This window comes from Cucurbita pepo, chromosome LG17, assembly GCF_002806865.2.
Source record: "Cucurbita pepo subsp. pepo cultivar mu-cu-16 chromosome LG17, ASM280686v2, whole genome shotgun sequence".
NCBI lineage: Eukaryota > Viridiplantae > Streptophyta > Magnoliopsida > Cucurbitales > Cucurbitaceae > Cucurbita > Cucurbita pepo.
The window spans coordinates 8,272,813-8,300,513 of record NC_036654.1 but is presented as its reverse complement, the minus strand read 5'-3'; the positions used below and the strand labels follow the sequence as shown (position 1 = coordinate 8,300,513).

The 27,701-nt window shown below is 35.9% G+C and overlaps 2 protein-coding genes across 3 annotated transcripts; one reads left to right on the top strand and one right to left on the bottom strand.

Annotated features, from left to right (window-relative positions):
* Positions 1-873: 873 nt before the first annotated feature.
* Positions 874-3,605, bottom strand: LOC111778981. Its single transcript, XM_023659000.1, has 3 exons — positions 3,413-3,605; positions 1,571-2,034; positions 874-1,235 (listed from the first exon to the last, which is right to left on the bottom strand). Exons 2-3 carry the CDS (start codon positions 2,015-2,017, stop codon positions 1,083-1,085), a joined length of 600 nt encoding a protein of 199 aa, XP_023514768.1. The 5' UTR covers positions 2,018-2,034; positions 3,413-3,605; the 3' UTR covers positions 874-1,082.
* A 722-nt stretch (positions 3,606-4,327) lies between these two features.
* On the top strand, positions 4,328-27,068 carry LOC111778614 (eIF-2-alpha kinase GCN2). 2 transcript variants are annotated; one of them, XM_023658542.1, is made up of 30 exons: positions 4,328-4,622; positions 4,724-4,983; positions 6,347-6,415; positions 6,506-6,565; positions 6,668-6,773; positions 9,288-9,392; positions 10,607-11,002; positions 12,432-12,560; positions 12,661-12,747; positions 12,816-12,902; positions 13,008-13,116; positions 13,827-13,944; positions 15,088-15,142; positions 15,539-15,708; positions 16,054-16,238; positions 16,650-16,798; positions 16,911-17,160; positions 18,307-18,565; positions 18,665-18,758; positions 19,155-19,235; positions 19,740-19,796; positions 22,087-22,218; positions 22,307-22,390; positions 23,087-23,195; positions 23,280-23,416; positions 24,339-24,446; positions 24,742-24,827; positions 24,936-25,038; positions 25,115-25,237; positions 26,319-27,068. In XM_023658542.1, the coding sequence occupies exons 2-30, from the start codon at positions 4,850-4,852 to the stop codon at positions 26,427-26,429; spliced, it is 3,693 nt and encodes a 1,230-aa protein (XP_023514310.1). In that variant the 5' UTR covers positions 4,328-4,622; positions 4,724-4,849; the 3' UTR covers positions 26,430-27,068. The 2 variants fall into 2 exon arrangements, with proteins under 2 accessions (XP_023514310.1, XP_023514311.1); XM_023658543.1 differs by lacking the exons at positions 4,328-4,622; positions 4,724-4,983 and having other exon boundaries at positions 6,664-6,773; positions 26,319-27,065.
* The last annotated feature ends 633 nt before the right edge of the window (positions 27,069-27,701 follow it).

The following is a 27,701-nucleotide window of genomic DNA, read 5'->3' as shown; positions in this document are numbered from 1 at the left end:
CTTATTATTGTTAAATTTCTATGACTATGGATTTGAAAATAAATTGCCTAAAAATCATCTTAAAAACAAGATAAAAATCTAACAGGAAGTACCCATTAATGTTCATAAAAACTAAGAAGGAATTTTAGAAAATGAAAAGAACCATTTAGAACTTGGATATAGAAAAGAAAAATACTATTAATGTTGAATATATTGGCCCCATTATCAAATTATAAACATTTTATACATAAATATACTGCACTTATCATTCATTATATAATTAAAAATGATCCTCTTTATCGTTTTGATAGAAAAACGATAAATATTCTAGCTCTTTTATCTTTAAGAGGAGAGTTTTACTCTACTTCCTAGACGAGATATGTTTGTTTTTGAAGTCCTAATCCATCTAAGAGATTTTCATGTCGCTTATTTTATCTTGCGTCGCCTGGTTCTATTTGTGAGGAGAGTTAAACTTTTCGAGAAGGTTAAGTTTTTTGTGTGGTAGTATATGCACGAAAGGGTCAATGTTGGTGATTGTCCTCTCGTAAGGTGCACAACTTAGTTTGACTCCTTTGTTGTATTCTTTGCAAGAGGTTGGTCAATTGTAGACCTCGATCATTTTCTTTGGAGATGTGATGTTGCAAGAGTATGTTTTGTGAGATCTAACACAATGGATGGGAGGAGAATGAAACATTCTTTAAAAGAGTGTGAAAACCTCTCCCTAGTAGACATGTCTTAAAAATCTTGAGGAGAAACCCAGAAAAAAAGGCCTAAAGAGGACAATATCTGTTTTCGATGGGCTAGAGTCCTTAAAAGTTTAGAGTTGTTTCTTTGAGGTGTTCGACCTATGCATTTGTCCGTTCTCAAGCTCTTGTAGGAACGAATGTCTTTAGATGATTTTAAACCGAAGTCATTTCCCAAACAAGAGACGAATCCAAAAGAGTAATAATAGGAGTATTACACTAATTAACTATCCTTCTCCCTCTAAATCACAACAGAATTCTCTAATTAATCTCTATAAGGCCATCTAAGTGATAATTTGTACAAAATTTACGTGATCAGGCAATTAGGAGTGCAAAAAACAAAAGCTTCAAAGCATGCAATTAATCATCTGCAACACGCATATTATAACGCCTTGCTAACCTGCGGGCAGTTCCATCAGTCATTACACCTTCAACGATCTCATATTTCTTGTAGTTTGCTTTCAGTGCATCTTGCTGCTGCTTTGCAAGCTTCTCCTCTTCCACCAACTGTTGCTGCAAGAGAATGGGAGGAACCTTTGTTAAGAACACTATTTCACAAGGCTAAATTTCAAGTTCGATCCCTCGACTTTTAGTCCTACTCTAAAAGTTTTCTAATAGATCCTTGAACTTTCAACCTCGAGTATGTTTCATCTTTATAATTTAAAAGTTGCCTCTAAATTTTTAGTTTTGTGTCTTGTATGTCTCGTCGACTCCACCAGTTTAACACCTGAGCGGCACACCGAAGCGTTGATTTCATGGTATAAACGTTAAACCGATGGGAATAATATTAGAGACCTACAAAATNAAGGGGGGGGGGGGGGGGGGGGATGGGATTTTGAAACTCATACCTTCAGCAAGAATGCAGCTTCAGCGACATGCCTCTGAGTAAGACACTTCATTTTCTTTGCCACTTCAAAGTCAGGATCATCCTTCCCCAACCAGACAAAGCTAATCTTCCTACCGGGCTTTATAGGGCGATCATCGAACATTTCCACTTCGGCAGGGTACGCCCTCACCGGTCTTGGCATTCCAGACATCATGAAAGGGAACTGAGCTATCACAGAGATGACAGAATTTGCCTCCTTCGAGTCCTTCATCTCGACTAAAGCACATTGCGAGCTATTAATTGGCTCCGTGAAATTTGGAATAAAATGGACACTGACAACAGTCCCAAACTGATCTAAAGCGGTTCTCAAAACAGGCTCAGTCACTTGGGGGGAGAGATTATCAACATAGACAGTCCGTTTTACCTTTTCCTCAAACTTGGCATATTGTTCATCCGTAGCTGATCCCATGTGGGATGATAAAGAACCTAATATACCCATTAAAGGAGTTAGCATAATTGTTTACTGTAAACTAAGATAATTACAGTATCAAAAAAACAACACGAAAGAGTACACACTGTATGATTGGAATTTGATTCACCTCAAGGAAATTAATAGATCTTTTAACCAATTAGATGTGCTTAGGTTACTGATACAACAACTTTTATACAACAGTCCAAGCCCACCGCTAACAGATATTGTCCACTTTAGCCCGTTACGTATCGCCATCAGCCTCACAGTTTTAAAACACGTCTACTAGGGAGAAGTTTCCACACCCTTATAAGGAATGCTTTGTTCCCTCTCCAACCAATTTGGGATCTCACAATCCACCCCCTTCGGGACTCAGCGTCCTTGCTGGCACTCGTTCCTCTTTCTAATCGATGTGGGATCTCACAATCCACCCCCAATCAGAGCCCAACGTTCTTGCTGGCACACAGCTCGGTGTCTAGCTTTGATACCATTTGTAATAGCCAAAGCCGGCTTCTCCTCAAGGTTTTTAAAGCCCAAGCAATGGACACAAGGACACATTTTAAAACCTTGAGGGGAGTCCGGGAAGGAAATTTCAAAGAGGACAATATTTGCTAGCGGTGGACTTGGGCGGTTACATTTTAGGTTGAAACCATGTCTTATGTGAATAGGTTAACTATTTGTAACTTAGCAATTTATGTCCGTAAACCCTACGCTAGATACTGATCAATCCTAAGGCGGCAACAAACCTACCAGACCTACATTTAATAGTTGGAAAAACTTCATTAGAAGCAAACTTTTGGCATGAAGAAATGGCCCCATGCTCCAAGGTTACAACCATTTTCTGGATTAACCAAATACTCCTAAGAGGTTGTATAACCTTTTACAGAAAGAAAAGCAAAACAAATCCTTCTTTGTCCCTAATTTCATCTCACAAGATCAAGATTTTGGAGTTTTGAAGTTGGCTGCAACCCAATTAAGATATGCACCCAGGATTAGGCCCAGACTAAGGCCACACATACACACACTGATAATCTCAAGCTAAGTGCGCTTCTCTAAACCGATACTTCTGTTATTTCCAGAACAAATCACAGCCCATCAATCATTTCTTTCCATCTCCATTGTTTTTTTCTCACATTTGCAAGCAATATGAGGACCATATAGAGTGCAATCAAGTCACCTATCTAAATCACAACCCATCTCATAGAGAACATTTCGAACCTGTTCATTGTTGTGCTTAAATCCCAGAAAAACATGAGAAAAAGAATAACAAACACAATATAACGAGATGGCGGCGACTAATTTAGAAATCACAAGGAGAGAGACTCTCAATGGAGAATAAATCAAAGAAGCCAGTAAAGTAAAGCAGGAAATCAAAGATTAGAGCGTGAATCTTACTAGTCCAAATCGAAGAAACGAGATGAGCAACGGTGAGCGAGGGGCATGAGCCTGTAGCAGTAGAACAAAAAATGGAGGAGCGGAGCGTGGAGAAATGGAGATGAATTTGATGAAAAAAGGTGGAGGTAGTGGGGTCTCCTCCAATGGCTGTCAGTGAGGATAAATGAAATAAAAGTACGCAGAAGAGAACTGAAACGATCCCAACAGAAATTAGGGCTTTTATTTATTTATTTATTATTATTATTTTTATAATTATTACATATATTATTTTAAAATTTTAATTTATTATGATTTTATTACTATATATAATACATAATTATTTATTTTTGAATATCTTTTTAAAATAATTTTGAAAGCCTTTTAAAACATAATTTTTTATGTCATCCTTATTTTAATGTTAAAAAAAAAGAAAATAAACGAGTTATATATTAATATCCTTTCAAACAATTCAACGTCTGATTGGATTAGATTGAGTTTATTATTTAATTAACTGATGTTCGAGTTAAAAAAATTTACGATCGAACAAAAAATGGTGAATTTACACAAAAATGTCACCAAACATGCTAGTGCTGGAAACGGGATTCCCGTCTTAATAAAATGAGTATTTAAATTTTTTTCCATTAATTTAAATTTAATTCAGCTCGTTATAAAAAGAACATAATTCAACGAATATTTACCAGTTTACTTTATTCTTCGATGTAACGTTTTTATTACCGTTGATACGACTTTTATTACCGTTAATTGGCGGTAATAAAAAGACGGCACATTTTTATACAGCTGGATATTTAAATTATTCTTAAAAATGGCAGTAAATATAATTTCAGAGAACTAATCCTCACTGTATTGCAAAAATAGACCAATTTTTATTAAAATTTAGAAAATTGTGTTATTTAATTATTTTTTCGTTTATTTTTTTTTTGGCGCCGCCGATGGCCTTTGAAGACGCATGACTCGCGGGTGCCCACAACCCTCTGTTCATGAACGTGACGACAGAGACTTCCAGGGGAATCGAATTCAGACTTTGGAATTGTATCAGAGAATCAAATTCAGCTGCTCCACCATCTCAGATTTGTCCAGAAAGCTCCGTTTGATTCCATTGTTTTTTACTTCAATTTGCTCTGACTGCTGTTTCGCGCTGTTCCGCGTGTTTTGGCTGCTTCATTCACGAGTGTCCTAAAACGCCTCAGAGCTTCGGTTTTTCAATTTTGAGGTAATTTCCTTGCCTGGAATCAGCTGAAACGTTGTTTCAGATTGTTATTGCTATGTATTGAATGGCTTTTGACTGTGTTTTTTCATTGAATGTTGGACTAGTTCCATGCGACTGCGAGAGAGTTCGATGTGAAATGGAAGATGGATTCTTCGTGGTCACGAATATTTGGCGTCGTGAGGTTGTGAATGTGAGGTTGGGGGGTTGATTTTTTTTGTTTGGCTTTGAAAATGGGGCATAGTTCGAAGAAGAAGCGGCGTGGTGGGGGAGGGGGTGGGAAGAGAAGCAAGGGAAGGACGCCACAGAAAGATCATTCGTTCAGTGGCGAAGAGAGCGAGCTTATCTCAGAAGAGCTCACTGCATTGTAAGTACTTGTAACTGATTGATTGTTACTTTTTGTAACCTTATTAAATTCAGTTCGTTCGAAACCAATCGTATATGATAAATTACAACCGGTTGGATCCAATTTACATCTATTTGGTTGGCATTGAATTACCTCCCATATTCCATCATTTTGAACCTAAACTACAATGCTAGTGTAGGGTAGAAAACAAAGTCTTTATCATCAATGGAGATAAAAAAGAGTAGGAAAAGGAATTCCTTTTAACCCCTACAAATGTACGTCGGATCATCAAACGATGGTCTGGTTGGTGGATGGATGCCTTGGAAGATCTGCTAACTATCCTTATGAACATCCACCCTTTTGGAAGATTAGATGTAACTATGGTTTTGGTCGAGGTCCAAAGGATTACAATAGGAAAGTATTGCTTTGCAAAGTTGACAAAAGTGCTACACACATTAAGTCCAACATCTTTTCTAGGTAGGAGGTGATTGCAATGGGTGCATACTTGTAATTGATATGTTGAGCAATTCTATAAAACAGCTCTTTAGTTCTTCCTTTGGAAAAGTTGTAGTTCAAGAATGTCAAACTGCTCATTCGATCCCTTTTTCAAGGAGGAAGTTAGTGGTCATGATTCTCTTTAAAGAACAAAAATCTTTCCAAGGTGGTGTGTGATGTGCAAGGAACCTCTTTAAGGTTATGCCGTTTTGTTTCTAGATTCGTTCTCTCCAACTCTTTGGAGGAAGCTTTAAGTTTCATTTGGTTGTCCATTTTGCAATGCAAGCAGCCTTTGGCTGTTCTTATGAAGTTGTCTCTATGATATTTCTCTCCTTCTTTCCTCTTCTTCTTCTTTTTTTAAGGGAATCCGTTATGACTAAAGAGATTTGTTATTCTTTTGGTTCTGTATTGATAGAGTAAGAAACTAATAATTTCATTGATCAATGGAGTGACCACAAAAGGTGGATTACAAAAAAGTTCACAAATTACAAAATAAAGTAGAAAGACTATGCTCTTTAAAAGGGTATAAACATTTACACCAAGACAAATCATTAAAAATAATCAAATCCCTAAAGCTCTCACTGGTTGAACTTATCGATAAAATTATTTTTTTTCATCCTTGAAATTTAAAAAGTTCCTAATTACCAAAGAGTTCTATAATTATTTGCTAGATCTTATTCTTTTAGATTCGAGCCTATTTTGTATAGGTAGTAGTTGTGGCTCCTTAATTTCGATTGTCTTTTTGTATGTTTTTCTTTTTGGTTTTCTTTTGTGTTTCTCAATGAAAGAAAAAAGGTTTCTAGAGGTCAAGTATCCTCCACCAATGTGAAGCAGACGAAGTTTCAAAATAAAGAAAATGACAAATCAAAATCTACGATATTTTTTTTAGGTGTGGGATATTTCAAGAAGACTGCAAAGTTGTCTCTGGCCCATCTCCTCAAGTTACCATCAAGCTTAGGTATGTGTTATTTTCTACTATACCTATCATACCAATGAATTAAAATATTGTAGACGTGAGCTTTTTTTTTGTTTTTCTTTTGGAAATCAGGCCATATTCAAATGACATGGGGTTTGAGGATCTAGATGTATCTGCTTTTCTTTCGGTGAAGTATGTTGTTTTCAATTTTTTTTTTTTTTTTTTTTTTTTTTTCTGTTTTCCTTTTAGTTGAGTTGCCAAGTTATATCTGTATTTCTTCTTGTTATTAGTTAGATACTTGCCAGGATACCCATACAAATGTCCAAAGTTGCTTATAACCCCGGAGAAAGGTTTGGCAAAAGGTGACACTGAAAAGTTGCTTTCTCTACTTCATGAACAGGTACGGGCTAATCATTATTTGATGAAAAATGTACCTGTTTATTTTCTAATTTTTTTTAAAAAAGTACTTATGTAGATGTGACATTTATTTCAATAATTGTACTAATCAAATTTTAACTACTCCCTCCTATTTTTTTAAAAGGAAAACCATTAAATTTTTAATTGGTGATTATGAAAAGTATTTAAGTAGTTATTATGGCAACGAACTTTTCTTTCCCTATTTAGGCCTAGGGTCCAATGTTTGGTCTGTAAGACTGTGTAGAAGTTGAGGAGGGACTTCTTATGGGAAGGAGTTGACGAGAGGAAGGGTTCTCATTTAGTAAGGTGGGACTCAATGACCAAGCCATTGGATTTTGGGGGATTAGGCATAGGTAATTTAAGGCCCTCGCTCTCTTGGCTAAATGGTTGTGGTGTTGTCCTCATGATGAATTTGACACCTTATGACATAAGATCATTATGGGAATGCATGGGCCCATCCTTTTTAGTGAATCTCGGGCGGGGTTCTGAAAAGCAATCCTACAATTCCATGGAAAGATATCTCCATTGGGTTCCTATGTTTATCTCAATTTGTTTAGTGTTCGGTTGGTGATAGGATGGATATATACTTTTGGGAGAAGAAGTGATTGGGAAGTAGACTCCTCTGCTCTTTTATTTTCTCGATTATATCATCTATCTTCTCTGAGGAGGCATTTGGTGGCTTCTGTCATTCCTATATTTGGAAGTACATCATATCTTTCTATTAGGTCATGTTGTCCTTTTTCTGATAGAGAAACAAGATATATTATAACTCTTTTATCCTTGATGATGTGGTTTTCTGCTAGCCTAGGGAAAGGGATATTCATCTTTGAGGTTTTAGCACTTTCAAAGGGTTTTCTGGCGGTTCCTTTTACTATTATCCGATGAATACCTCCCCTTGTAGTTGCATGATTCTTTTCTCTTGGTGGGAGGTTAAAAGTCCCATAAAGTTAAATTCTTTGTGCAGTAGGTCCTTCACGGAAGAATTAATAACTTGGATTGTGTTATGAGGAAATCACCTGTTCTAATAGGGTTGCAGTGTTACGTCCTCTGACTAAGTGTGACTGAGGATCTTAGCCACCTTTTGTAGAGTTGGGATTTTGGAGTTGCTTCTTTGAGGCATTCAATTTTCATTGAGGCCCACCTAAAGGATGTAATGTCTCATGGTCGAGGAGCTACTTCTCCATCCACTCTTTTGTGAAATGGAGTGCTTTTTTGTTGCTTGCTAGAGTTTGCACGTATTTTATGGAACATTTGGATTGTAAGGAATAATAGGTGGAAGGTCCTCGATCTAATCAAGATGGTAGACCAAATGTTAACCCTCAGTCTTTATTAATTGATTATAGCAATACTGATTTGGTTGGAACTAATCTTTCTAATGGAATTATTCATTCTTCCAAAGATCATTCATCTTCTAAATCAGTATTTTCCCATGGTGTTTTTGGTTCTGATGATGATTCGCAAATTAGTTTGAGCAGCGTGGAAGTGGATTTTCAGCCGTATTGCAGGTTCATATGTAGCAGCCTTTGATACATTATTTCAGAATTCTGATAAGGAAGGACTTTGTTTATCTGAAGCAGTGGAGAAAAAACAGGATACCAAACTAGATGATATTCCTATCTGTTGCTCTCAAGCCTCCGTAAATTTCTTCATCCATTAGGGCCATTGGCCTACGATTTCGAGAAATTTCCCCTTTGATCTCTCTGGGAAAGCCGTTGCCTTTAGTTTCCCCTCTTTTTCTCCTTTGTTTTTTAGATGTTCTGTTTGGGATGGAATAAGTGTTCATTTCTTGGAGGATTGTTGGTTGGGTAATTAACCCCTTTGTGGGTTGTTCCCACATTTATATCATATCTTAAGTAAGAAGCTGCATTATGTGGCTTCCATTTTACCTTCTTCTGATCCTTTCTCGTCAATACTTTGGGCTTTCATGATGCTCGTTCTAATAGAGAGGTAATATGCTTGGGGGGGATTTTCCCATTCTTCAGGATAAGCTTGGGATAAATTTGTGATTCATGGGAGAAGAAACTTTAGGTTTTGGACACCTAATGCTTCAAGGGGCTTTTGTGTAGTTATTTTTTTTTACCCATTTGTTGGTTGTCCTTCCCCACCCCTTACAACCTTTGGTTTCTCCTTGCTCTCAAAGGTTAGAATCCCTAGGAAGGTGAAACTTTATGTATGGAAAATTTTACATGGGAGAGTCACACTTTGGACCGTGTTCAATGACATTCCTTTTTGGTGTTGTTCTCGCAGTGGCGTGTTCTTTGTAGGAGTTAGGAAGAGGATCTCCATCAGTCAGTATGGGGTTGTCAATTTGCTTAGTCTTTGTGGGCGAGGTGTTTGCAGTCATTTGGGTATTGTTTTGACTTAGAATAGAGATTTTATGCAGTAGTGGGTATTGTTTTCTTTGCTATTGTTCTTTGTTAATAGGTACACTTGAAATTTATGGTTTTCCATGTCTTTAAATCTTCATAACAAGATAAGAATTGTTTCCATTTTACAGGCGAGTTATAACGCTCGAGATGGAAGGATAATGATTTTCAATTTGGCCGAGGCTGCTCAGGAGTTCTTGTCAGAAATAGTAACTATAGGACAATCGAATGAATCAGTAAGTTATTCTCAAATATCAATAAAAATAGGATATACTTAAATCAATAATTTCTTTAAAATTCCACTTCAATATTATCTTTTTCCTGATCATTGGATTTTAATAAATAATGCTGATAAGTGTTAAACTTCATTTGCGGTAACTTTTTTTTTTCTTTCCCTTTTTCTTCTCTTTATCCTTGTTCAACCCTCCCTGTCAGCCGCCATCACTTTCTGTTGTTAGTCATTGTCCCTTTGTTTGTTGCTTGTTGCCATTCGCCGATCATTCCATCGCCAATTGCCAGTCGGTATTTTTTCAATACTTCTCTTCAGGTTGCATGTCAAGAGAAACAAAAAAAAGGAAAGAAAAGAAAAACGAAACAGATGTTTATGCTGGAGATGTAGCCTTTAATCCATCTTCTCCAACTGTGCGAAAGGACTCTAAGGATATTATCTAGGAAGGATAGCGCACCTTGTGACATACTTTCAGAATATTAAGCTTAGTAATAACCCCTTCTATCATTCTACATCTCCACTCATATACAATAACTGTTAGGTATAGGGTTAAAAATATTTTTGAATCTCTTCTTATGCATCTAATAGTTATAAAAATGGAAGCCACGTGTGTCAGCAAGAGGAAATAATCTCCCTATTTCTTAGGTTTGAAGGCACTTTAAAAGAAACTATGGACCTCTTCCTGGTGTTCTCTATCAAAGAGTTCTGTTGGGTTTTTGCTTCAGGATATTTATCTCATTTGGAATGTCTTTATATGTCCTTTGTAGACTACTTTTTGATTATTCATTTGTTTCCATGCTCTCTTTTGTTTTACACTCCCTTTTGGAGTTTGTATCTTCGAGCATTAGTCTTGTCAATCACTTAATGAAATGTTTTGTTTCTTATTTAAAAAAATAAAAATAAAAAAAACGAAAAAGAAAAAAACTCAATAGGAGTTGGCTAATCCTCAACAGAATGCTCAGTTACTGAGCCACCGAATCTTCGAAACCTGTAGAAAACGAAAAAAATCTTTCAACTTTAAATACATTACCCTACCCAAAGAACCTCACCAGTAACCTAATAAACAGGAGCTAGTGTCACACTGTTCCTTCTAGTGGAGGGGGTTACACGAAGATACTGGAGTGCTTATTTTATGTATATTCAAGTGCATTTTTTTTATCTTTATTTTTTCTTCTTATGTTTTGATGTCTGCTGATGGTGATTTTCTACTTATTGTGCAAGGTTGCCTGTTCTAATACAGATAACAATTCTCAATTGCTTCCAGACAAAGTAACTTCAAATGAGAAAGGACCTTATGTTCATGGCTATATAGACCTCTTCAGTGGTTCTGGGGAGTTGTGGAGCTGGAGCTTTGACATGGATGAGAAGCCCTATTCCCAAGCCCAACCTCTTGCTGATAGCTTGAAACTAGGAACTGTCCAAGAAAAGAACCTTGATAAAGTTCAAAACTTATTGACTAAGCAAAATTCAAAGCGAGGTGAATTATTGTCTCCTTCCTTTAACCTAGGTACCCTCGAGGAAGAAAGTGAAGATGAGAGTCATAGCATAACTTCATCTCATTCAAGAAGATCCTTAATTGTACAGAAGGCGGGAGATGTTACTGAAGATGAGAAGCAGGTAAGCATTGTTGGACGTGGTTTACTATACTAGATGTTTGTTGTGTCTTTTAAGTAGGGAAGTTTTATTTAATGTAGATTGTGTCCTTCATGTGTGATGTGATCCCATCTAATATGTTTAAGATTTTGAAGAATATAAAAAGGTTTGATGGTTCAAATCACATATCTTTATGTGTTCGATACATGTGGACATGGCACTTTGCTCAAAATTTTGTGCCCATGCTCCCTAAGTATCTTTTATTATTTTGTTTAGTGAGAAATCAAGCTTCATTGAGTAAAAAGAAAGAAAAACAAGGGCATACAAAAAACAAGCCAAAAAAGGGGAGTCCTAGAACTAGCTATAGAAACGAATTCTAATCCGACAAAATCAAATCAATATCATAATTACAAAAGTACTTAGTGATTGAAGCCCACAAACACGCATTAAGTTTTGCCACCTCTCCACCTCCCTAAAAATTCTATTATGACGCTTAAGCCAAATACTTCACAGAATGGCAGAGAAGCTAGTATGGTGCTAGACTTTGCCTTTCTCATGAAAGATCGAGCTTAGAAGCACCTCCCCCACCATAGTCTACCAATCTCTATTCCAAGTCAAACATAACCCAAACAACTTCAACCACTGTGGCCAAAAAGACTGATCAAACTGACAACCCCACAATAAGTGTTGGAGATCCTCTGCCTTTCATCTACCCAGAACATACCATTGTGGGAAAAACACCAAAGAAGAATGTTTCTGAACACAATTCAAAGTGTTGACTCTCCCATGTAAAAGTTGCCACATGATTCTTTTTACCTTCATATTTAATTTTCTAGAGCGAGGAGGAAGCAAAGGTTGTGCCATATGGCGAAGGGTCAACCAACAAATTAAAAAAGAACTACAAGAGATGCCCCTCATAGTGTCCGGGTCCAAAATCCGAAGTCGTTTCTCCCATGACTCACATGCTTATCCAAAGGAATAAAAAGAAAATTCACCATGTCTAACGCCTCGCTATCAAAGTGGGGAAGCAGAAACCCAAATACAATGACAAGGATGGATCAGTGGAAGGGAAATTGGAAGCTATGTAGTGCAACTTCTTGCTCAAGATATTATATAACTGTGGTAACAACTCACGGAGTAGTTTATCACCCACCCAACAATCCTCTCAGAAGTTAACACTCAGACTTGACCCAACAGAACACCTAATTAAAGGAGAAAATGTGGGAAGACAGAGGCAATAGCTTCCTAAAGTATATTTATTATAGTCATCCAAGTGATTAAACCTTCATTTTAAAATGAAGTAGAAACAACTAAGAGTAAGAAAAGATAAATAATTGACTTCTCATGCACACATTTTTTTCATTGTAGATGTTGATGTATGGTTGATAGTTTATGTATGCTTAATGTGATTTTTGCATGTCGACCTCAGCATGAAGTCCTTATACTTGCACAGGATTCTATTATTGTAGACCGTGCTGCTGAAGATGATGACCATGGATCTGAAAGTGAGCCTTCAGAATGGTCCTTTGCTTCCATGAATAAGGAACAAGAGTCCCAAACTACTGATAGGGATATAATGATGGTAGTTCTTTTATCGCTATCTTTGATTTTGTGCTGATATTCTATACTTTGTTTTTAACTTAAATCCCACGTGTCAATGGTTTTGAATTTTATTTTATTAGGTTCATCTGCTCCATCTTGCATGTGCCCCTAAAGGACCATTGGCTGATGCTCTGCCAAAATTGGCGTCTGAACTTTACAACTCGGGGGTATGTCCAATAATTATTCCTCACCCGTGTCCTTTACCAATCCTTATCTTTATCTATTTGATCAACAGATCCTGTCAAAAGTGGCTCTGGATTTAGCCTCTAAACCGTCTTCCACGTTCCATAAAAAATTTGAGTCTGCTTTCCAGGAAGAGATGGTACTTCGTCATTCTTCATATTTTAATAACTTTCGTGCTTCTGCCTCTCTGTTCTTTCTTGGAATTGCACTCTTACCCTTTTTTTTCAATTTTTATTTTACTTAGAATGCTACTAGTTTCTCCGAGTTTTGGAATCCCTCTGATTTTGGTGGGCCAACATCTTCTCAACTGAGTTCTCGATATCTTAATGATTTTGAGGAGCTAAAGCCCCTTGGTAATGTGTTTTGGCGTTTTGCACATGTGCATGTTCCGTTTGTAATAATGTTGATGGTTTCTCTTTGATGTGTGGTGGTACCTTTAGTTTTTCTTAGAATATGAGATGTTGAAGTTTATAAATTTCTGTTTATCCTTCTAAATTTTAATTTTCTGCAAGGCAACTTAATAAAGGGAATGGAGGATGTGTGTGTGTTGATGTGGACGACATGTTAATAACTTCTCTTTTAACAAGAAACAATTTTTCATTGATATAATGAAAAAAAGAACAACTGTTCAAGGGCTGCAAACTCGTGGAGGGAGTGAAAAAGAAAAAATACAAACAACAAACACAACCAAATAGAGATTAGTCATTAAAATAAATAAATATTTTAAGAACAAACAAAAAAACTTTTTCAAAAAATTTGTCTGCTGGGAATCTGCCACTCTCCTCTTGCAATTGAATGAAGCTATGAATAAGGTCTTCACCAAACATTGAAAACGTTAGCTACTTTAAATCTTCCGAAGAAAACCAAGAACCATCACCAACAATATTTTGTATACGGTAAAAGTTCTTTATTATAATCTCTTTTATAAGGTTTTTTCGATTGTTGGTGGATGAAACCATCATTTTTGGTGATTCATTGTTGTCAATTTTCTTCAATTTTAGTATGCACCTTTTTTCTTAATCAAGCCTGGTATTTTTCTTATTGGCTCTATTTTGAGTTACAGGTCATGGTGGTTTTGGACATGTAGTATTATGCAAAAACAAACTAGATGGACGACAATATGCTGTGAAAAAAATTCGCCTCAAGGACAAAATATTGCCTGTCGATGACCGCATCCTAAGGTATAATTGTTTCAAAATGTATAACAATGCTGGTTTATAAAATCACACAAAAGCGCTACTGTGTAATCATATTAAGGCTAAACACAATGTAAAAGAAACCCGAAACTTCACTTCATTTAGAAGTTAATCAAGGTTAATTACAAAAGTAGGGAATTAATTGCGATCTTATTAGTGCCTGAAGTCTCTTTACAAAGAAATTTATTGTTCAAGAAACAAAATTATTACATTCATCAGGCCATTCAGTCTTTATCTAAAAATACAGGGAAATTATCACAGATCACAGAAACCAACCAAACAAACTCACAGTTTACGTGTTAGCTTCAAAGCCAGTTCCATTTAACTGTAGACGTACAATGGCTCAGATTTAGAGAATATACATCCGTCTTAAGTTTAGTTTCTTTATTGCATTTATTCTCCCTTTTATTTAAAAAAAATTAAAAGAGCCAACCAAAAACATTGATTAGACTATATAGTGTATAATAGGATGTTCAAGTTGTTGGGTAGCTTGATGATGTTGAAGCTTATTTTTTTAAAACTCTTCAAGTGCCAACTTCTTTTATTTTTCTGGTTGCAAGTTGCAACATCTGTATCGATCATCCTGGAAACCTGGCTTTTCATATGTTGATCATCACTAGACCCACTTTCGTGGAAATCCAACTGCTGGGAATCTGCCACTCTCCTCTTGTACTTACGAGTAGGTAGTCTTCAGGTTAGCTGTGACGTAGTTATGCTTGCCTTAGTCATCCTGTCATTCAACCTCTTCAGCTTTTAAAGTTGATGTCTGGGGAGGAGGGTGGGCTCATCATTCATGTTCTAGTTGAGCTCTTTCTGAGCTTGTTAATTCTCATATAATTGTGAGGGAGGTGGCACCCAATGAAACAAATTGGTAACTCTATATTCTTTGATGTTGCGATAGGTAGATATAGGCTAGAGTGGTCTTCTCTTACTATGTTAAAGCTGTCACCATCTTAGCTTGGAACTATACAAGGAAGAACCTTGCATATTACTATTTTTTTTTTTTTTTACAGAATTTGGTTACACAATACAAATGTTGCATTTATTTTTCTTTTCATATTTTATTCACAGTTTCCAAGTTTGATACTTATGAAGTATGCTTATGCTTTTATTTTGTTGGGGTATTAGGGAGGTGGCCACTCTTTCCCGTTTGCAACATCAACATGTTGTTCGATATTATCAGGTAATGGGCGTTCTAATAGTTTCTTTTCATAATACAAGAAGTGGCTTGAGACTATATTTAGTGCTTCCTCTTCGTTTTGAAATTCATTTTGCTTGCTTGGAGAGTATCACACCATTTGTAAATAGTGTGTTTAATCTATTTGAAGAAGTGTTTAGCATAAAAGGTATCTTTAGATGGCATGCCATTGTGTGCTAGAGTACAGAGTTAAATACTAAATTATTAATGCCACAGGAGTATTTGATTTTTATTCTTCATTAATAGGCTAGAAAAGGTTTTCCATGATAAACTATGTACTTTACATCTTAATCAGTTGAAAGGGCATCCTCCCTAGAGTGATTTCTGAAGTAGAAAAAACCATCCAGTCATTAGATGTATAAAATTAGTGAAACCTTTCAGGCGTGGTCTGAAGCTGGTGTTTCTGATTCCTATGGAGAGGCCGCTTGGGGTTCCACGACTCCATTGAGTTCTACTTTCAGCTATAAAGGTGCAAGTGCAACAGATACACTGGATCATGAGAATAAGCTGGAATCAACATATCTCTATATCCAAATGGAATATTGTCCCAGGTAGAAATTTTCTTAAATTTTTGCAACTTCTTCTTTTGCATCAACTATACAATGGACCTGGACCAGCAGTTTTTCTTTCAGAATATGTGGAGTTTTCAATTCAACTCATAATAAGCTCAATATGATTGAGGCTCAAAAGGTTGACATAAAAGTAAATTTTGACCTACTTTACTTCATAAGTTTTGTTCTTTAATGATTGAAGTCTCTTGCTTGCTTCATTTCTCTTGTTGTTACTGTACTCACTGTATAGTTAGTAAAAAACTATTTGTTGGATTATGCAAAATGGATTTTCTGGCATGAATTATGTGTTCACACTATTGTCTCTCTCCTTTTTATTGTATGAAGGACTCTTCGTCAGGATTTTGAATCATATACACATTTTGATAAAGAATTGGCATGGCATTTATTCCATCAAATAGTGGAAGGTCTGGCACATATACATGGACAAGGGATCATTCATCGGGATTTAACTCCAAGTAACATTTTCTTTGATGCCCGTAATGATATCAAAATCGGGGATTTTGGTCTTGGTATGATTTATATCCTTTCATGCAATGTCAGCTTTCTACACTTATATTTTCGGATTGTGAGCTTTCACTTTCTTGTTGGAGTTTGTATTTTTAAGCATTAGTCTCTTTTCATTATATTAGTAAAAAGTTTGTCTCTTGTTCAATTTTTTTTTTTTTTCTTTTCTTTTTTCTGATTGCGACTTACTTTTTCCTCGTGAGACTCTTCTGTTAGAAAATTGACATGGCCCCATATGCATAAAGGCCTGCTTGGGACATATTCAGATTCTTGAGAAGACTTATCATTCTTGTCTTTTGGGTGGGAAGTTGGAATTGTTGATGGTGAACAATAAAAAAAATATCATGTTGATTGGACAAATTTCAAAGTAAAATTAGACGCAGTTCCTAATTACTCTTGCACCTGTTTTTTTGCAGCTAAGTTCTTAAAGCTGGAGCAATTAGATCAGGATGTAGGCGTTCCTCTAGATACAACTGGAGTTTCAATTGATGGTACTGGTCAAGTTGGGACCTACTTTTACACAGCACCTGAAATTGAACAAGGATGGCCCAAGATTGATGAAAAAGTAAGTTTCTTCTTGAGTTCACTTTGGATAGGGTTTGGCTTGAATCTGCTGGCAATTATATTTTCATGTAGCTGGGTCTAGTTGGGTGATATTGAGTCGTTGTGGATTACAGGCTGATATGTACAGCTTAGGGATTGTGTTTTTTGAACTCTGGCACCCTTTTGGTACTGCGATGGAGAGGCACCTTGTTCTATCTGATTTGAAGCAGAAAGGAGAGCTTCCAACCACTTGGGTTGCTGAATTTCCTGAACAAGCATCCTTGTTACGACGTTTAATGTCGCAGAGTCCATCTGAGCGTCCTTCAGCCTTGGAACTCCTCCAGCATGCCTTTCCTCCAAGAATGGAGTATCAGTTGTTAGACAGTAAGTTGTTTATTATGCATTCTGAACTCTTTGGTGTATACTCAAGTATGACCTCAAATAGTTTACGATGAAAATTGATCAACTTGACAAGTTTAGGTTGGAGAATAATGATGTATCAACTTGATATTTTTTTAGCATTAGTCTCTTTTCACTATATCAATGAAAAGTTTTGTTTCTTGTTAAAAAAGGACCTTAAATTTATTCAAGCCTAAAGCTAAAGGAACCATAAAAAATTTAGCTAAGGCTAACTCACATAGCAGCCTCTAACAATCTGTCTTTAGCAGTTTATAGCAGAGTTATCAGAACTTACTACTATCAGCATCCAACTCTTCTATGATTATGGATATGATTTTGGTCGTTCCCCAGCTTGTGCTAGGAAGCTTGAGGCATTGGGGTCGACAAAAGACGATGGTGGTTCATGGAGTTGTTGAGCAAAGAAACTGACTTAATTTAACCATTCATTTGGGACTTGAGAAGCTTACAACTTTTGTAATTCTTTCACAGACAAAAGCAAGCTAAATTTAGACTTGCAACAATTACAACAAATAAATATAAATAGGGAAAATATAAAAAATATAAACCAATATGCTACCAAAGGTATTATGCTAGAATTGTGGAGGGAAAATAATCAAAGAATTTTCGAAGACAAGTATCTTCCACTGCTTGATTGTTTTGAATATGCTAGGCTAATATCTTCTTCATGGCGTTCTCTCTCCATTCCTTTTGCTAATTTTTTGTTATATGATATTCATTGAAATCGGCATGCTTTTAATTTCGCTTCTTGTTAAAAAAAAAGGTTTTTGACCTATTCGGTGTTTTTAAAAATTTATGGATCTATTGAACATAAAACTAAAGGATTAAGATCTTATTGGACTTAAAATTCAATTTTTATATCTAATTGATTAGTTAATTTCTAAAAACGTGGAATAGGTCAATGATCTATTTGTCACAAAATTGATAGTTCGAGGAACAATTAGATATTTTTAAAGTTCAAGGATCTCCTAGATACTTTATAAAGTTCATGGATGAAATAGACACAAACCTGGACATTTAAGTGCTAAGCTTCGTAATTTAACCTAAAAGAAAAATAATATACTTCTTTAGTTTCTTTTATTTGAATATTGATTGGTTTTCTTTCATGTCCAGATATTCTACGAACGATGAAAACATCTGAGGACTCAAGTATATATGATAGAGTTGTTAATGCTATCTTCAGTGAAGAGACATTAGCGATAAAAGATGACCAACTTGATTGTGGTACTGCCTCTATCCAGTACACAGATTTGGGCACTGAGGTTCGTGATCATGTTATTGACGTCACAAGGGAGTTGTTCAGGCTGCATTGTGCAAAGCATTTGGCAATAAGTCCCATGCATTTGTTAGATGGGTCTGCGCAAATCAATAGGTTTGATGGTTAATTTGAACTGCTAGTATTTTTTAAGGAAATTTTTAGCTCGCTTCTTACATGTTAGAGTTGGCTGATCTGTTCAAACTAATATTGAAGGAACACGGTCAAACTTTTGAGCCATGGTGGAGATATACTTGAGCTCTGTCATGAGCTGCGTTTACCTTTTCTTAATTGGCTCGTCTCCAGTCAGGTACTTGCTGCATCTGTTTGGTTTTTGTTTTTTGTTTGTTTTTAATTGCTCCTGAGTGGTATGGAACTACTTCCTTTAAGCCAAATAGCTAATTTGTTTATTTTTTCCCTAATGCAATTCTTATGGCTTTTGTTTCAATTCATGAGTGGTAATTAGTTAGTATTGAAATGAATTAGGTGCATAGCAACAACCTAATTCATTTCAGGTATCTCATAATTAGTAATTTCAGATAAACATGTGAAAACTTGAAGAATAGATAAAATGGAGTGTCAGGTGTCTCATAGTGACCATAAATATTGTTCTGAAATTGATTCTTGAGGATTGCATCATACTTCTCTATGTAACTAATACTTCTCTACGTAACTAACCATAGGATCTGTATTGCTTCTGTGATAGAAATCTTCATTTAAACGGTATGATATAGCGTGTGTCTATCGAAGAGCAATTGGACATTCACCTCCGAATCGATACCTTCAGGTACTCTTTTACATGTCTTGTGTGTTTGGTAGTTAGTATTTTGATTTTGTTTTATTTATTAGTTAGAGATTTGTTTTCAGCTTTTTAGTGTTAGAATTATGTTTTTGGTAACAAATTAACCAGAAGGAGGATTTTATTTATTTATACGAAACTGTGAGAAATATATAAGAAACTAAATAAAAGGACAGCCTAATATATAAGATACACCTTTTTTCTTTTGAGTGTTGAAAATTGCCGATTGATTGAAAATTCTCACTACTAGCCGAGTCAATTGTGAAATTGCCGATGGGAATTACATATGTTGGATTTTAGCTTTCTTTGTCATAAAATCCCCTTAATTTCACGTCTTTATTGTGCTCCTGTCCTAGTCTTTTTGAAAGTTGGGTAGCTTCATGGTCTTGTTTTTTATGTTTTATTTCCATGTCCTTATCTATGCTTTTCTCAGTTAAAATGTTCTATTTCTCTACTGTGGTTATATATACTTCGTTTTATCATCTCCAACAGGGTGATTTTGATATCATTGGAGGTACATCGGCTTTGACTGAGGCAGAGGTTATCAAGGTACACTGTCCGTTACTTTAATACATTTGAGAACTGATTTGTTACTTTTTGATAAAACTAAATGGGCCGCATTCCGGCCTTCTTCTTTCCTTCCTTTCTCTCCTTCCTTTCTTCCTTTCTTCCTTTTTTTAGTTGTGTTTTTGGAAAGGTTAGTTGTAACAGTCCAAGTCCAAGTCCAAGTCCAAGTCCAAGCCAAGCCTAAGTCCAAGCCTAAGCCCACTGCTAACATATATTGTTCTCTTTGGGCTTTTCCTTTCGGGCTTCCCCTTCAGGTTTTTTTAAACGCATCTGTTAGGGGGAGGTTTCCACACCCTTATACAGAATGTTTCATTCCCCTCTCCAACTAATGTGGGATTTCACAATTCACCCCCTTCGGGGCCCAGTGTCCTCGCTGACATTCGTTTCTCTCTCCAATCGATGTGAGATCTCACAATTCATCCCCCTTCGGGACCCAGTGTCCTTGCTGACACTCGTTTCTCTCTCAAATCGATGTGAGATCTCACAATTCATCCCCCTTTGGGACCCAGTGTCCTCGCTAGCACACCGCCCGGTGTCCACCTCCCTTCAGGGCTTAGCGTCCTCGCTGGCACACCGCCTGATGTCTGGCTCTTATACCATTTTGTAACAGTCCAAGCCCACTGCTAGCAGATATTGTCCTCTTTGGGCTTTCCCTTTCGGGCTTCCCCTCAAGGTTTTTAAACGCGTCTGCGAGGGAGAGGTTTCCACATCCTTATAAAAAATGCTTCGTTCCCCTCTCCAACCGATGTGAGATCTCACATTAGCAGTGCAGCTTCATTCTTAAAATCCCCATTATTTTTGTTTGTAGCATGCATGTATTACTGTTTTGTTAAAAGTAAGAAAATGAACTTTTCATTTTTGTATATATATATATAAAGAAAAAAACGAAGCCACTCTAAAAAAGAGAAGGAAGTACTACTTATTTTCTTGTCTTCCCACACTGTTCTCTGGGTTTTATGTTTGGCTTGTATAGATGTTTTGTTGCATTACATATTTGTGCTTGGTGTCATAATTGCACTCTTGTGGCAGCAGAAAAACGATTGTACGTGGCTTGTGCTTACCTAGCGAACAAGTCAATTGTGTGAAAGTTGAATTTTGCAGACAATCTTGACGTGGGATCAAGCCTCGAGTCATGTTTGAGAGAAATGTTTTAAAAAACGTGAAGGAGAAAGTGCGTTGAAGACAATTTGAAAGAAAGCAATGTTATAGGCTAAAAACGAATAAGCAACAACCACGGCTTTAATAGTGTACTCAGGTTGCAACAACCACGACTTTGGTGAACGGTCATACACCCTTGTATTGACATAATAAAAATAGTAAAGACCTAACTAGCATGAAAGTAAGAAAAAACAGTTTGGAACGGACATGCGGCCATGAGCAACATGACTTGGACAAGCATGATTGAGACATGTCCCAAGAAACAAATTTCCAAAGGGAGCGAGAAAGTAAAAAAGAATCAAACTAATTAAGGTATGAAAGAATACCAATTAATACAAATTGGGGTATGGGGATTGAATAACTTCCAAACATTTAATCCACGTATCATGAAAGCATCATTTCAAAGCATGGGGTGTGGAGGAGGCTTCCACAATGGTAGGTTTCTTGTTCTAAACTACGTATACCAAGTGACTAAGGAGAGTTTCTGTCCAAGAAATCTATCAAGAATCTTATTATCAATGAAAACTTATTGAATACATGGCTTCTCTATTTGTAGAGAAATGAAAGCAAACTAAAATCCTAAAAGAAAACTAAAAAGATTAATATGGATTTATCCTATTTGTCCTAATCCTACTACATCATCGAATGTTGTATGCTAATTTTTTAATAATAATTTTGTTCATAATTTTATTAGAATAAGTTAGTTTGAGCTTCATATTGTTGATAACTTTTCGGAAGATTTGAAGTTTTAATAAGAAACAAGAAGAAAGTTATTGTTAATCTCTCTTTTTGACATATCTAGATATGAAAAACATGAACTGTTGAAAAAAGAAAACGATATTGTCTGATATAGTTAGAAGTTTTCCTTTTGGGCTTCTTTGTCAGTCCTTTACTAAAGAAATTATAGTTTTCCACGTTTAGGTAATGACGTTTGGTTGAATAATTACTTGTTCTTGAAGTTTAAATCCTTCTTCTTCTTCTTCTTCTTCTTCCCTCTCTCTCTTTTTCTCCCTCTCTCTATCTCTTTTTTTTTGCATTTTCACATCTGTTTACTAGCCTTTAAGTATTCTTGTGTAGATGAACAAAATCCTCACGTTATTTGCTAATGTTTCAGGTGACTGTAGACGTTATTTCATATTTTTTTCATTCAGAATCTTGTGACATACACTTAAATCATGGAGATCTGTTGAATGCTATTTGGTCTTGGGTTGGTGTTAAGGCAGAACAAAGACATAAAGTGGCGGAGGTAGCTTAATGATTTTATTTATTATAATTTCTAATTATTTTATTTTATTTTTTCATATGCCCATGCTGAAGCTCTCTTGTAAATGCAGCTTCTCTCTATGATGGTATCCTTACGTCCTCAGTCTTCTGAGAGGAAATCAAAATGGGTTGTGATAAGGCGCCAACTGTTGCAGGTTTGCGTTCATTGTATGTCTTTTATTTTGAATATTTATTTACTTTCATAAAAAAATAAATATTTTTAAAAAAGACTGAATAAATAAAATACATGGTATATCATGCTTGTCTGGAAAGGCTCCGAATGCATTTGTCAAGGGTAGCTATGAAGGCTCCGAATAAATTTGTCAATGGTAGCTATGAAGGCTCCAAATGAATTCGACAATAGCTATGAATACTCTAATTAAATTTGAGATTATCAGTAGCAATTAAGGCTTCACTGATTGAGTTAGAGTTCTGATTAGAGTTGTGGTTCTAATCAGATTTTCCAGAACTTAAAAGATCTGATACCACGTTGCAAGTCTGAATTAGCTCGACTTCTTATTTATGTTTTAGAGAATTACATATCCCTTTTATAAGGAAGGACTTGCTAAATCTAAATCAATAAATAATCTAAATAAATTCCACATACTAAGTAAATACTAGGTAACTAAATAAATCCAACCAATATAATAATCCCTAGATATTGACAATTAAATCTAACTAGATATAGGAAAGTCAACTATTTCTCTTATTTAATGGGATTACAGTTACTAATGCTATAGACTAGACAAATATTTTTTTTCTTTTTGATCAAAGTGTTTTTCATCAGGTTCGTGAACATTTATGATGAACTTGTGTATATATAATATTTAAGAGAAACTATTCTACTACAGGAACTCAAATTAGCACAGGCTGTTGTAAATAGATTGCAGACTGTAGTTTTTAGGTTCTGTGGTGCAGTGGATCAGGCAGTTCCTAGATTGAGGGGAGCACTTCCAACAGGTATTGTTGTAACTGGTTGGTTATGTTCCTACAGTTTCAGATAAAAAATGTATCCTTTTTAACCTCGCTAAGACTATAATGCAGACAAACCCATGCGTAGAGCACTTGTTGAGTTGTTAGACCTTTTCAACTACTTGAAAGTGTGGAGGCTTGAAGCAAATGTTTACATAGATGCCTTAATGTCACCAACGGAGGATTACCATCGAGATATTTTTTTTCAGGTATGAGGTTTCCCTTCCTTCCCACATGGAAAATGTGATGGTTGTCTTTGTAGTTCTATTTTGAAATCATATAAATGTGTGGTTGTATGTCCATATATATGTGTGCACATCTGTAATTGTATGTATATATTGGTTGAGTGTTGTTGCTATTGAGACCATGATTCTAAAATCTGTGATGTTTTCAGTTTTCCTTTCTCATCTCTGCTAACTATTAGACCTTCAACCCTCTAGGCCAAGAAATTGTGAGACCATTTGTGTGAGATCCCACATAGTAGGAGAGGAAAATGAAGCATTCTTTATAAGGGTGTGGAAATCTCTCCCTAGCAGACATGTTTTAAAATCCTTGAAGAGAAGCCCAAAAGGGAACGCCCAAAGAGGACAATATCTGCTAGCGGTGGGCTTGGGCTATTACAAATGGTATTGGCTTGGGCGATGTGTTAGTGAGGAGGCTGAGAGGGAGAGAACAAAACATTTTTTTATAAGGGTGTGGAAACCTCTCCCTAGCCAACACGTTTTAAAAACCTTGAGGGGAAGCCTGAAAGGGAAAGCCCAAAGAGGACAATATCTGCTAGCGGTGGGCTTGGGCCGTTACAATTTGATTATGTGAAGATTTTAGTGCAAAAAGCCAATAACTGAACTTGTCTTTTCAACGAGATTTTGCTTTTATTTTTCTTTTTCTTTTTTCTGAAATCTTTCCACCTGATTAGCTGAATCTCTCGTCTCAACGCGTCACTCTTAGGCACTGAAGTATTAGTTACTACTCACATGTTTGCTTTTCGAATGGTCTATTTTGTATTAATTGGGCATGATCCGACCGAAGCAATCTATAGATTTTATGTTCTCCAAGTGTATATGTGTAATCCGTCAAGCAGTATTTTGCTCTATTTTAGTATCAGAAACTGAGTTGCAAGTGCATGTCCAGGTATACTTAACAAAGGAAAATCATCCTGGTTCACATCCTGAAGGTACACTGGTTGCTATTGGTGGCCGCTATGACTATTTGCTGCAGCAAATGTGGAGCCGAGCATATGTGAGTCATCCTCATTTATCTTTATCTCTGTTGCATTGATATGCTGCATCCATAGTGCAGCAAAGTTAATATTGACACGGAGGAAAAACTATGAGAATGAACACAGACTTTCAACACTCTTTGTTTCTAACTTTAAATTTCATTGCCATCCGACGTACTTACGTTTCGACCTCTTATAATGTTATCGAAAGATTCGAGTCTTGTTTTCTTTTTGTCAAGAAATGCCTTTTAGTTTCGTTTACATTTGATCTTTAATGTTCAAATTTAAGACATGTTACTCATTTTTCTTTGGTAGAAAACTACCCCTCCGGGTGGAGTCGGGACCAGCATTGCATTAGAGACTATGATTCAGCAAGCTGCTTTAGATTTGAAACCCATCCGGTGCACTTTATAGTCATTATATTACTTTGCCAAGTCTTTTATATCATGGTCGACTGAAACTTTTCAGCATTTTCTTTCACTTATTTTATTCCGTTATGAACTTTGCAGAAATGAGGGGAGCACCAGTTTCCTGGTTTGTTCGCGAGGAGGAGGTGGATTATTGTTAGAACGCATGGAGCTTGTTGTGGAGCTATGGGAGGAGAAGATTAAGGTTAAGTATTGATATATTAGGATAATCTACGGTTTATTGAATTGTTAAAGTTGAGAAGTGCTTTTTGTTTCATCAGGCTCAGCTTGTCCCTACACCTGATCCAAGCTTCACGGAGCAATATGAATATGCTAACGAGCATGACATAAAATGTCTTGTTATTATCACAGACTCTGGTGTATCAAATAAGGGTTCAGTAAGGGTAAGACTTCTATTCTAAACTCCAATATCTCAAAGCAGCTTTTGGGTTTTAGAGGTAGAAAATTTAAATGATGGAAGATAACAGGCATATAAGGTAAACTAGTTTTTCTTTCCTCCATTGTTTGATACTATAAAATGTACCAAATGATGGAGAAATTGTTCGAGGAGGCGACAACTAACAGTCCAAGCCCATCGCTAGTAGATATTGTCTTCTTTGGGCTTTCCCTTTCGGGTTTTCCCTCAAGGTTTTTAAAACGCGTCTGCTAGGGAGAGGTTTCCACACCCTTAAAAAGAATGTTCCGTTCCCCTCTCCAACTGATGTGGGATCTCACAATCCACCTTCCTTCGGGGCCCAGTGTCTTTGCTGGCGTTGCTCTCTCAAATAGATGTGGGATCTCACAATCCACTTGCCTTCGGGGTCCAGTGTCCTTGCTAGCACACCACCCAGTGTCCACCCCCCTTCGAAGCTCAGCGTCCTCGTTGGCACACTGTCCAGTGTCCACTCCCTTTGGGGTTCAACGTTCTCGCTGGTACACTGCTCGGTGTATAGCTCTAATACCATTTGTAACAGCCCAAGCCCACCGCTAGCACATATTATCCTTTTTGAGTTTTCCCTTCCGAGTTTCCCCTCAAGATTTTTAAAACACGTCTGTTAGGAAGAGGTTTCCACACTCTTATAAAGGACCTTGATTTTATATCCAATGGTTATTAGAGAAAAGAGATTTTTGAATACATATCCAACGGTCATTCTAAATCCTACCTCTAAATTCTAGCTTCTAGAAGACTTGATAACCTTTTTTTCTTTAATTGAACTTACAAGACTCTAGGATGACACCGTTATAGAAAGAATGTGGTGTGGTGAATTCATGGGGTTTAATCTTGAATCTTCTTAATCATGAGTTTTTTTTAGAAATTTAGAGTTTAATCTTCATTACATTGTCATTAAGACGGAGGGTTAAGCTCAGGTTAATCTGGATAGCTATTTATAATGATCAAATGAACCATTTTTATGCAACTCAATTAGCTGTACTATCTATTGTTGCACCAAGGCATTGTTCTTATAGATCACATTGCAAATTCAGGTTCGACATCTAGAACTCAAAAGGGAGAAAGAAGTTGAACGCACATCCATTGTCAAGTTTCTCCAGGAGGCAATGGCAAATCAGTTTAAAAACCCCCTCATTTGGAATTAGAGTTTTTCTTCACTACATTACTTAGCTCGTCCTCGTCCTCGTCCCCGTCCCCGCCCCCTTCCTCGATGTTTTATTACTTATCAACACACTAGAGATGTCCTACCTCAAGTTTTTCAACCGTGTCAATACCATACTAAGAGTCATGATTCCACACAACCAGCTCAAAACGAAGAGAACAAATCATGTTCAAATCCTATGTTCTATCTCAAGTTTTCAACTGTGTCATTACCATATTAAGTGTCATGATTCCACACAACCAGCTCGAAATGGAGAGATCATATCATGTCTAGGTTCTCTTCGCCATGCTCAATAAAGTCATATACTTTCATCTCTTTCCTGAACTGATCATATCAATAGAATCATCAGTGTTCGTCTTTGTTATGGAAATGTTGGTGCAAAACGGAGTGAATACTAGATTTTAATCTATCCATCCGACGGAGAACATGGCTACACGGTTTTGGGGCTATACCGTCGATTGGCTAATAGTTTATGTCAATGCTAATTTGAATTCTGTTTATAAATTTGTTCTTCTGGTAAGTCTTTAGGAGAATTTGAGATAATATTGTGTATTTGTTGAGAACTTTGTGGATTTATATTCTCTTCTAGAAATAAAAGTGTATGCATTTACTTAGTTTAGTAGTTGTATCGAGTTGAATATCAATCTTTTATACACTTTTAAATCAATTTATTTTTAATTTTTATATTTTTAAATATTAATAAAAATAAATATATGGTTTCTTAATAAATTATAATTCATGAATATCTCTAGAACAATGGTAAACTGTAGATTAATTTATATAAAATGTCAGTTTTTACCCTTTAATTGTATTCTAATAATTACGATGAAAATTGATGTGACAATTAATGTGTAAAAACGATATCAATTGGTGTGTTGATATTATGTCTATTCACCCACCATATTGAAAAGGAAATTTCTTTAAAGATTTTTTAAAATAATTTGAGGGGATAAATTTTAAAATCATTAATTTTTTTAATAAATTTATCTAACATGAATTTTTTTCTCGTTCATGATCAACAATATTTAGATTGTTTCGAATGATTGAGTAGTTTATTCAAAATTTTGTTTGTTCTTTTAATAAAAATAAAATTTTAATTCATAAAAGTTAAACCCTAAACTCTAAAATATCTATTTATTTATTTTTAAATATTAAATAAAGATTTATCATTTAATTTTAATGAAGCTTTAAAATTTTAATTTTAGGAGTGGTTTAGAGCATAAATATTTAAAAAATAATTGTGAAATTAAACAAA